This window comes from Haplochromis burtoni, unplaced genomic scaffold (genome assembly GCF_018398535.1).
Source record: "Haplochromis burtoni strain Fernald_Lab_line unplaced genomic scaffold, NCSU_Asbu1 Contig_148, whole genome shotgun sequence".
Taxonomy (NCBI): Eukaryota; Metazoa; Chordata; class Actinopteri; order Cichliformes; family Cichlidae; genus Haplochromis; species Haplochromis burtoni.
The window spans coordinates 1,136,200-1,147,671 of NW_024582509.1; the positions used below are offsets into that span (position 1 = coordinate 1,136,200).

General features: G+C 48.1%; 1 protein-coding gene across 1 annotated transcript in view; it reads right to left on the reverse strand.

Annotated features, from left to right (window-relative positions):
- The window catches only part of ccser2b (coiled-coil serine-rich protein 2b), a gene marked incomplete in the record, with an annotated part of 59,438 nt that overhangs the window by 26,415 nt on the left and 21,551 nt on the right, over positions 1 to 11,472 (reverse strand). The window contains 5 exon segments of the mRNA XM_014336771.2: positions 2,799 to 2,972; positions 3,920 to 3,993; positions 4,073 to 4,249; positions 4,336 to 4,503; positions 4,588 to 5,804. Of these exon segments, the coding sequence (XP_014192257.1) occupies positions 2,799 to 2,972; positions 3,920 to 3,993; positions 4,073 to 4,249; positions 4,336 to 4,503; positions 4,588 to 5,761 (1,767 nt within the window).

An 11,472-nucleotide genomic window follows, 5' to 3' on the forward strand; every position in this document is an offset into this window, starting at 1 on the left:
CACGCACGCACACAGGTGGCTGAGAGCAGTCATCCACATCAACGCACCGCCTCCTAATCTCCTCCTGCTCCCTCATCTCTTTGCTCCTCTTTGTCATCTTCACCTCTTCCTCTCCTACTTCCTTCCTGTCACTTCACCTCCCTCCTCTTGCCCTTCTTCCCTTCTTTTCTCTTCCTTTTCCTTCTCTCTCATTCTTCTGCCCACATCATTCACAAAAACACGTATCAGCAAGAAACTAAATCACTGATTTAGACTTCAGGATATTTCATAGAGCTGTGAGCACAGAAGCTAAAGTAACCTCATTACACATGAAACAATCATTTAAACGCTAACCGAGTCCATGACAGGAGAACACAACATTATAGTATGTACTGATTTCATAATCAATAAATCATGAGAAGGTTCAACCTGAAGATGTAATAACGAGCACTGCCCTCTACAGGAGGAAACAGGAAGAACATGAAGAAGATGCCCTCTGACATCACAGTGACATCAAAAGGCCGACGTCAGCATGTTGTAATAAAAACATCATAAAACTGAAACACGTTGCTGAGCTCTCGGCTTGCTCTCGTTTCCGTATTAATCCAGCCTAAACAGGAAGCAACTCCTTATCTGCCAATCCTGTTTATGGCTTTTATTGTGGAATAAAAAGTGGTTAAAAATGTTAACATGGTCTTTGATCAGTGGTTGTTGATCAACGGTCATGAGAATTTGCATAATTAAGATGAAGGAACTGCCCTCCCAGCCCGTTGTTCCTTCACTGGTTTCAGTCATTATGCAAATGTCCTGTTTCTAAGATTGAAACCTGCAGTCAGCTGAACCTGAAGACGTCACTGAGTGACGAAACGTTTCTCCCACAAAACGCTACGTCCAGATGAACAGAATCAACTTTAGGAGAGTTAAAAATTGTAGTTTTGTTTCATAACATTTCTTAAACTCTCCTCGTGCCACGCCCCCCTCTGATCATCGTTACTCCTCCTCCTTTTCTGTCCTCGCTCGGGTCGCTGAACTGATGAAAACACAGAAACCTCGTCGCTGTCCTGGAGCAAAGCTTTCCTCTGAGACAACACTGACCCCTGGTGGTCGGGTCAAACATTTCTAATGATAATTTCAGTTTCACATCCACCAACAAACAGAAGACAATCAGGTTAAAGCTTGAAGACGAGAAAGGCTTGAGCCATCAGTCCAGAGCTCGTTAATGTCCTCACATCATTAAGACCCTCAGCTCACTGCGATCAATCACTCGTTGGGCCCACAGCTCATTAACGCAGAGGGCACATTGAGACGGGAGCTCATTAACAGCCTCTCAGCATCATTCAGGATGGAGATTAACTCTACTCAGACAGAGCGTACATGAAGCCACGGCTCGAAGCAGTTTAACACATCTGAATCCCTTTGACTGTTAGCCTTCAGCTTTGTGTAACACCACCCAGATGCTCACTTCATGTCTGATAAGAAGACAGAAACATTAGTCGTCTATGGCAGCTGTAGCTCCCAGGAAACACTCTGATGCTAACAAAGTGCGATTTATTAACCTGCAACAAGCAGAATGGCCGGGTGGCGTTTAAGCCGCACAGATACAGGATGTTTAAACTGATTTCCTGTTTCCTGTGCCAGTTTATTTATTTATTTCAGCTGGTTGTTGTGTTTTCATCAGGAAGGTTGCAGAGTGCCCTCTGGTGGACAAATTATGCAACATCCGCACTGATAACATGGTCGAACGGTGTTTTTATCCACGTTATAAGGTTTCATTTATTGGCTGTTATACAAGCTGACACCGACACATACACGTGTAACCATTACGGTCCATAATACCGATAAACCAGTCGGACTTTAGCAGAGATGCTCTTAAAACTGGAAAACCGTGAGAAGAATGGGAGCTTCCAGCTTCTCTCATCATCTCATGAACATCAGTGTCTGTAAAGTTTCAGTGGACACTGGAAGCTGGAGACAAACTTTACTGAATAAATGTCTGATATTGTTCAAAAATAGAAAGGATGCATGAGGAAGGTCAAGAGAGAGAGATGCTGAACACTGAACGTATCACTACGGAGTAAAAAATAAACTCCTGACCACAAATACAGAAACCGCAGCTGGATTTAAGGGAGTATAAACAGTGAGGGAACCTTTAACATCCCTTCAACTGTAGAAGAAGAATCAGAAGAAGAAGAAAGGTGGAGTGAGGACGAGACTAAAGAGGAGTACAAAGAATAAAAGGAACAACAACAACATGATGTAATGAAGAAGTAAAGAGAAATTATAGAAGAGAAATGAAGAAAGGGCAGAACAAGAAGAAGAACAGGACATCTGATCTGCCGTCAGTGTAACTCACAGAGTGGACACAAGAGGGAGCCAGAGGACTTCCTGCAGACTTAGATGAGCTGAAACGTGACACCAGCGTTCATCGTGAGATTAAAATGTCTGATTTTCAGTTTGATAAATGAAACTGTGGGTTAAACATGAACTCTGACTAAACTTTGGACATTTCAAATCAATGAAATCAAAACACAAGACCAGTCTGAGTGAAGCTGTTTTTTGAGCTCCCCTGAGAGGCCTCGAGCTCAGACTTTAAAAAACTTTGTGCTAATCTGACACGTGACTCCATCAGGATGAAGCGTCTCCATTGTGCCGTCTCTGTGGAAGCAAACCTCAGCGGAGCAGCACAGCAGACGCCTCCTGAATGTTAAACGCTCCTCTTTGTCATTCCTCTGCTGCGCTGCCACGAAATCATCCAAACTACAAACCAGCCTGGAGGAAGGTTGGGGGCAAATGTGTGTGAGCTGCAGGTTTGTCCTTACGATGCTGTTGAGGTCGGAGTCGAAGCTCCCGATGTGGTGGGTGGTGTTGCTGCTGGTGTGAATGGACGCGGTTGTGGCGACGCCCCCCAGGGGCTCCAGACCCTCCTCGTCCCACATGTAAGTGCCCCCGGACCCGCAGCTGTCGGAGGGGGACAGGTCCAGGGACGAGCCGCCCTGCAGAGGGGACGGACATGTTTGATTCAGACCACGTGGAGTTTTTCAGCTTTTATTAAACGTTCATGACTGCAGCTGAGAGCAGGACAGACGTCCTCCTCTGTCTTTCCCAACAGCGTCCTGCCTCGCCCGGCTTTCAGGGACAGAAACCACGTCTACACCCTGCCTGTTAACTGTCCACGTGTGGGGCTGCTTTCACCTGCTGCACCTGAGCTGTGAGTCAGGTCAAAGTATGACTCAAAGTCATGTTTCTGGAAATGGGTTTAAGGTTTGACAAATGGAGGAAACTGTGACAATTCAAGAGGCTAAATATCTGAAGTGGGTCTATGAGGTGAGGCTGAAGGCAGGGTGAGGCCAAGCAGCATCCTCCTGTGCTGATATCAAAGCCTCCAGTTCCTCTAATGTCCACTAGAGGCAGTCAGCCTCTAGTGGACATTAGAGGAACTGCAGTGTTAAAGCTCTACAGCAGAAACAAACGGCCTCATACAGAAACTCTTCATATCAACTGTTTTCACAACTCACCTTTTTAAACTGTTTTAAGGCTTAAAGTCTGCATTATTAGGGGTGTGGCCTCTTTGACTGACAGGTGAATGGTGACACAGGTGGCTGTAGCTGCTAGCTGTCTGCTAGCTTCACCTCAGCTAACTGGAGTCCCTGAACTGGACCTCCGGACTGTGTTTGTGCTGTTAGACTCTATTTTTTCATACAAATGAAGCAGCCTACTGGCTTTTATTGATTTCTCTAATTAAAAAACAAAATCTGGCAAATGTAACAGGAAGTGTTGGCCCAAAACTACAAGAAATATGGCCGCTAGCACAGGCTAAGCCACAGCATTAGCTGATAGGTTGGCAGACTGTGGTTTTATAAAGAGAGCCGCTGCTGTGGGCACTGATAGCTCCTTCTGATTGGTGGATAGAAAGTTCTTTGTATGGGTTTAATGGCGCTACCTGCTCGTGGTAGTCCGGCTGACTGGACCGTCTCCGGCGGGAGAGTCGGGTCAGCTGATGGTCTCCTCGTTCACCTGAACACAAGCAGGATTATTTTTTTAAGCAGTCATCTCGACACTTTTTCTCCTCCCTCCTGCTCCTCATAAAACTCACCTGTGAGTCTCACGCTGCTCCAGTCGATACCATCATCCAGAAAACACAGCCCGGTCGCCTTGGTGACACAATTAGCGACCACCTTGTCGTCATCAAACCTGGCGCACGATTGGTCGAGCCCGGAGTCGTCTTCCTCGTTTTTGGAGGAGAGCAGCAGGATGCCGACGCCTCCGTTTCCTGCAAACAGCAGACAAGCGTCGCCGTGAAGTCGGATATTATTCTAATTTACTGACATCTGTATAAAATAAGAAATCTGATCTCACCGAGGTTGTCAAAGTCGTCCATGTACTCCTGACTGGTGTCGTTTCTATCCAGAGAGGAGGTGGAAGACAGGGACATGTCCTCCAGCGTCTCCCCTAAAATCGACACCTCTGCCTGGGATGCAGGCTCTGCCGGCAGCTCCTCTGCGTCCGGAGCCTCTGGAGTGTTTTCTGGAGGAGGACGAGCAGCTGTTAGAGAGAAACTACAAACAGACAAAAAAAGCTGTGGGTAAAATAAAGAGTTAAAAGCTGAACCTGGGCTGTTTTCTGTCGTCGAAGGCGTCTCTACAGAGTCCTTCCGTCTGCTCAGTCCTTGGTCGTCTACACACTGATTGGCCGTCGTCGCTCGCAGTGGGCGGGACTGCTTGATGAGTGTTGGGCGTGACATCTTGTAGCTGATGCCACTGGGCCTGGAGGTGGGGCTCAGGCTGGGTAGGAGAGGTTTCTTTAAGGCAGATGGAGGCAGGAGGGAGGGGACCCCCGACCTCGCTGAAGCAGCAGAACCAACACAGGCTCCGCCTCTACCTGCCTGGCTGCTAACAGGTGGTTTCAGCAGGCTGCCTTTAGGTGGGGCCCTGCTGGTGGAGGGGGACTGAGGGAGGGACGAGGAGGAGGCGGAGGAAGGAGTGAGGGTGGGGGAGGGCTGCCGTCGGACCTGGGTGAGGCTCCGTGAGCGAAAGCGATCGTCTTCAGTGAGCCGGACGGAGACAGCGGAGCCGAGGCTGTCGCTGGAGTACGAGCGGTTGGCTGGAGTCTTCTTCTGGAACGGGGAACCAGCTCGAGATCCAGGACCAGAACCGCCGGCACGAGAGAGGAAACTCTGAGGCCGTCTCAGAGAGCTGCTGGGTCCGGGCCGCGGTTTTGGCCCCGAAACGCCATTCAGGGCGTGTTTGGCGCCGTTGGTCGGCCCTGATGGACTCAGTTTGTTGGATCTGATTTTGGAAGCAGGAGGCGTGCTGGGGCTGGACTGTGGAGACGGCGATGATGATGATGGCACAGGCAGGCCAAAGCCACGCCCCTTTTCCACAGAGGCTGCTTTTTTGGCGTCACGCTGGGAGTAAAACTGCTGGACGCTGCTGCGATTCCACCCGCCCTTCCCCCGGCTCCACGCCCTCTCCCCATCACCGCCGCCGTCCACCATCAATTCATTTTCTCTCCTCAATTTCACAGAAATCGAACTCGGCACTCGGATAAATCCATTCTGTTTAGCCGAGGACGGGGGCGCCGTTAGGGCGCCGTTGCCCCCTGATGGTCCAGGGTGGTGGTAGAACCCGTTGGTGAGGCGGGTGCCGGCGCTGGCGGCAGCAGCAGCAGCGCTGGTGCTGACGGCGGCGGGAGCCGTCTGAGATCTGGGCCGAGAACCAAACTTGGGCAACCTAGAGACCATGGTGGGCATGGCGGGAGGGTCGACGAGATGAGGGGCTGACATCAAACCCCGCCCACTTCACCATGGAGACACAGAGTCAGAGGATCTGGACAGAAGACAGGAAAAGATGATGTTAAAGGTCACAACCTCAGAAAGGTCAACTGTTCTGAAAACTATTCTTCTAAAACTCTAAGTGATGAAATTTGATTAAATTAAAAAATGTTTTAAATTGTTTTCCAAAGAAAAACAAAAAAAGACAAATTTCAGCAGCAAAGTTTGGACATGTGGAGTCAAACGAGTCCTGCGAGGTTCCCTCGGTTAGCTTCACGTGCACTTTGCAGCTTAGTCTGTGTGACACTTGTGTTTCAGTGCAGACCGACAGGCTGCAGGTGGAGCTTTGTTATCACGCAAAGCAAGAACCAGTTCAGAGAACGCTTCCATGTAGAGCTACGAAGGACCTTTACTGGAAAACCTTTCAAACGCCCGTTTGCTGCGGTTTCTCTGAACCACAACAAAGCAGCTCTCAGCGCAGCGTCTGCAGGCGCTCCTCACTGAGCAGAGCTGCAGGATCAGGACAAAGCTGCAGCAGCCTGGGACACTTTGGTGAGCTCACTGGTATAAAAAAAGCCTGGCAGCCCACAGTGGGTGATCACATGATCCCTCTGATGGTAAAGGAAAGCCCGCCTCCATGAGGTCACCATATTCAGTTTACCATAAAGAGCAAACCTTTCTCCTGGTTTAAAGAAAGTTTCTGAGGAAGAATCACTACAGAAGGTTCAGGGATTGAACTTTACAGGCTCGAGTGACACTGTGGAGCTGTGCAGTGGAACTTTATTCATAAAGCACATTTAATAACAACAAAATGTTGGCCAAAGTGCTGTACAGAGATTTAAAAAAGTAAAAGATTACACAGTAAGAAATAAGATCAATAACAAATACGTGGATGATGACTGGGTGGATAGATGGGTAACTCTCACGCGGTGCTGTGGCACAGCAGAGCTTTCAGACACCCTGATTACAGACTGCAGGTTTGAACGACAACGTTACAGGAAGAAGCCTCCGAGCCTCGATGTGGGTTCAGTCCTGATGGAGGTGAGATGGATGCATGTTTACTCCAAACGTGTATTTTTAGCCCCCCCTCCTGGCCCCCGCTGAGCCCACAGATATGTTGGTATTCATAACACCAACCGTTCCCTCTGACTCTCCAGAAACAGTCGCTGAAAGTGGTCGTCTGAGTTTCTGCTGGTCGCGCTGCTCCACAGCAGCTACGTGATAGGCTGCTTTTATAGCATTAGCATTGTTAGCTTGACACCATCTGTGACGCGCGTGCAGAAACACGGAGCTGCACGTGTGTCGTGCAGATAAACCAGCGTCCAAAACTTGTTTTTTGCAAACAATTCAGTTTCTGAAATCTGCAGAGCTCAGTTTGTGATCCTTATTTTTTAATATGTTTCCACCTGCGAGGCTCGCTGTATTATAAATAAAAGCTATTGTGTGTTTTTTTCAAACAAAGTGAAAAATGGATTTAACTGTAGATACGTGTTAGTGCTGCAGGACTGTTTAAATGAACAACTCCTTGTTGTGTTTTCATTCATGTTTTGAAGCCATAACAAACTGTTATTACTGTCGGTCACCTGCAGTACCTTCTCGGCCCATCAGGGGTCTACACTTTGGGATTAGTCCTTGATGTTATTCCGACTCTCTGAATAAACGTGGGTAGAACAATAAACCAGCTAAGTTTAAGAGCATTAATCTGAATTTGCTGAAGTTTGCTTGCTAACAAACATGTTGGCAGGTTTTAAATCCCAGTCAGCATCCACAGCTGAGCCCAGACTGAACCTGCTGAACAAAGACAACAGTTTCATTCATTTTGGTGATGATGCATGCTGCAAATTTCCAGAAGTTTCTCAGCACCAATGACGTCAGGTACCCCGATGAAATATAATGAAGGTGTGAAGCCGACAGGCCCCGCCCTCCTGCAGAGAGCCGAGCTGCGGCGTCTGCACAGAAACTAAATTACAGCCCTGAGGGAGCGGAAAAATCCGGAGAGGAGCAGCTCTGACTCCTGCCAGTGATTAACAGCTGAAACATGTGGCAGCTGATCGCTCTGCAGCAGCTTCAGCGCCACCGGCTCGTGTGTGTGTGTTTGGGCTGGCGTGGAGATAATGCTTAAATGCACTCCGCCCCTAATAAAAACAGTCTGCTGTTCCTGCACACAGACACGCATTATTGGTATGCCACACCCATCTCACACACACACACACACACACACACACACACACACACACACACACACACACACACACACACAGGTAAGACTGCATGCAAATCCAGAGGCCAGGAAGCTGCAGGGAAACAAACCTGCGACCTGCTGCTGTGTGAAGTCTTGCAGCAGGTCGCAGGTTTGTGTCTCTCTGGTTGCAGAAGTTCATAAAACCACAGCGACAAGAGTTCAGTATACATAACTCAAATGTGTCAACACACACACACACACACACACACGAGTGCATGTGAGTAATTCCCACAGACACAGACATGTGACCACAGGGTGTAGCCTCACTGGTTCCTGCATCTTAATTAAGTTTAGGAGACTCTCGTTTCAACTGGAAAGGAATGCAGAGCAAACACCGAGTCAGCACTCAGAGCTCAGGAACGTCACGGTTTTAAATGCTGCAAACACAGACAGCAGCTGCTGTTGCAGAGCTCAAATAATCAAACAAATTATTTATATAGATGAAAAAGTTTAAAAGTGGCTGAACTCTGCTGCAGGCTCAGGATCAGCTGAGCGTGGGACGAGAGGCAGCGGGCGAACCACAGATCACATGGTTACAAATGACTGAACTTTCAAAATAAAGGTCAGGGTGACAGTGTACTACTAGACAAGAAAATAAAACGTAAATAAAACATCATCACAAATGTGTTGATCAAATTAAAGCAGCAGCAGCTAAATTACTCTTTAAAATGCATGAAAACATCTGATTTTATAACTTTGTTCTTTGGAGGGAGACGATTCTCTTCACTCTGTCAGGACCCACACACCTGTGTTCCTGAGCCCACACAGCCTCCATCACATGCTGGTGTTGGTCAGACCTCCGAACACTCCTGATCCACCAGTTTGTAAGTATCACTGACTCTACATTAGTGTGCATTATAAGCACTCTCAAATATCCTTATAGCTCTGAGCTGTTAGATTTGCCCTCTTGGCCTTCAATGGCACTTTTCACTGGGATAAATAAAGACGCATCAAAGTCACTTTGCACACTGTCACAAGGAAATGACTTGATCTCCTTCGCGAGACACGTTGGACAGATTACAGACCGACGAGTCATTTACAGCCAGTTACTCTGGCGTCGGAGCGAAGCCTCCCTCTCACGTTGCGCTGATGCTAAAACCAGAACCGTCCCTCCGAGCTCGCCCTCAACTCGACTGAGCATCACGAGCTTTTCTGGAGGCCTGAAATCAAACAGCTGATGTGCTTATGGAGGAGCGAGGTAGGTAAGGCGAGACCGCCGAAGAGCTTGTGACTTCAGCGGCCAGCTGCTGGATCATCTGCACGGCCCGAAGGCTCGCCGCGCTTTAGGCCGCGCGGCCACGTGCTTCCCTCACAGTAACAACATTATTCAGCATCAAGTCTCACCTCTAAACTGAGAACATGTTTGCTCTCACTGATGTGAAGAAAGAGATGCTGCAGAAAGCTGACTCACAGCTTCCCATCAAACACTCACAGCTGGTAAAGAGCGATGAACTCGGGCACGGCTGGACGTCACCGTCACTGTGGCCGGAGAGCAAAGCGCCTCAGTGAGGCACCATCGTGTATCCGTTCACTTCATCTGTATAGTACTGCATTTATGAGACACTCTTATTTTTATCCACAGAATAAAGGTTTATGAATAATTCAGGTAGAAGACTCTGTGCACAGCGCCGCATCTCACGCTCTCATCATCATCAATGTAAATATAATACTAAATCCACTTTTTCCAGCAGCAGGTTCGCGTTACTGCTTCTGCTTTGAGGATGAATTTCTGTGGGGGAAGTTTAAGTGTGTCACGGTCACGAGTGATGGAAAGGTGACACACGAGGTCGCCCGGTGGATCAGTGTAGTGTCCACCCACCAGGAGCTCCTCTAAGGGTGCCCTCGCTGCTGTTTGCTGGTTGAGTGCTGCGCTAACGTTAGCATGGGGATGTAAACAATGGTAACCATGGCTTCCGTTAGCTTGCGAGGTAGTTGAGTTGTGCTCACAAAGGCAAAGCTTGGACTATTACTGTGGAGCTAAAAAAGGTAACCAGGGCAGCGCTCATGTTTTCATCATCTGATGGTAAATAAGTGTGAAAAGGTTAACGTGCAGATTAAGGTCACATGATTCATGTGCTGCTTCAGCTGCAGGCTGGTGAGATTAGGGATGAAGACCGATTAACTGTTCAGGTGGGAGTTTTTCTACACTTGTGTCACATTGACTGACACGTAGCCACGTCCTCAAAAAACTCCAGTCATGATGATGTCACAAAGCCTGCAGCAGTACTGTCCTCCTGTGTGTGTGTGTGTGTGTGTGTGTGTGTGCGCGCGCATGTACGTTTGTATTACCAATGTTGTGGGGACATAAAACTGTCGGTCACTTTGTGGGGACTCGACTTCTCTTTGGTGGACAAAGGACAAATCCACGACTTGAAGCATTGAATGTAAGCTGGTGTAAAGTCCTCTGAAGTGCTGCGAGCAGGACTGAGTGCAGCTGTACTGCAGCAGAAGCACTGCTGCGATACCAAGGACACACAGGAGGAATGAAGACTGATGAACGAGGTCAGGGCAGAATCATAATGAGATCCTCTCTCCTCGCTCTCGTCTGTGTCTGCACACTGTGTCTCTCTCTCTTCATCCTGTGTTATTTATCAGCATCTCTCCATCACTGGGCCTCTTGTTAATTTGGATTCTCTTCAAGTTGAAACTGAGCTGAGCAACAATCCCGACCCACAGAATGTTTGACAGTGTTGTGCTGGCACTGATGCTCCGAACACTTCATGGTTCCTGTACAAACATTCATATTAAACATGCCAGAGTTTCAAACAGTGAGCTGTTTATGCTCAGACTGCACACTACTCAAAACACACAACTGTGCACTGCTTGTTCTACTGTTGACTCCGTGTGACCTCAGAGAGGGGATCACTCACAAGCTCCGCCCACCTGATGTTCATATCTCAAGTTTACAAAGAAAAGTCTGTCAGAAGAAAGTTGGATAACAGGGAAGTGCGGTTTTCAGACACAACTGAGTGCAGCAAGGCCCAGCATGAGAGGAAAAAGGCTTATTTCCAACTGTGAATCATGCAAAGCTACCTTCATAGGGTTCAGGAACAAAAACGTGGGGCTGGAAATGAAACACGGGCCCTTTATCACAGTGTTTCACAGTGGTTCCTGAACCTCTGATGACTGATGATTCTCTCAACCATTAGTTCCCATTCAGCAATGACTTTTGTGTCCGAACGGATCAAAACGAGTGCTTATCAATCAAAAACACAGCTGTAGTAGTTTTACATTGTGGTCAGCGTCCACAGTCCAGGACACATGTTAGATAACTGAACACACAAGATAAAGACACCGTGCTCGCTGGTGTTCCCCGACCTCTCTGCGTGGGTCTTTAGAGCCTCACACATAATCCAGTTTGGTGTCAGGCTGCTGGATGACTTACAGGCGAGATTTAAGCCGGATGACCAAGTGTGTTTAAGATAAGAGAAGCAAACACACGGAGGATAAGTCAGCTCAGAGTGTGAGCGGTGTGGATAAG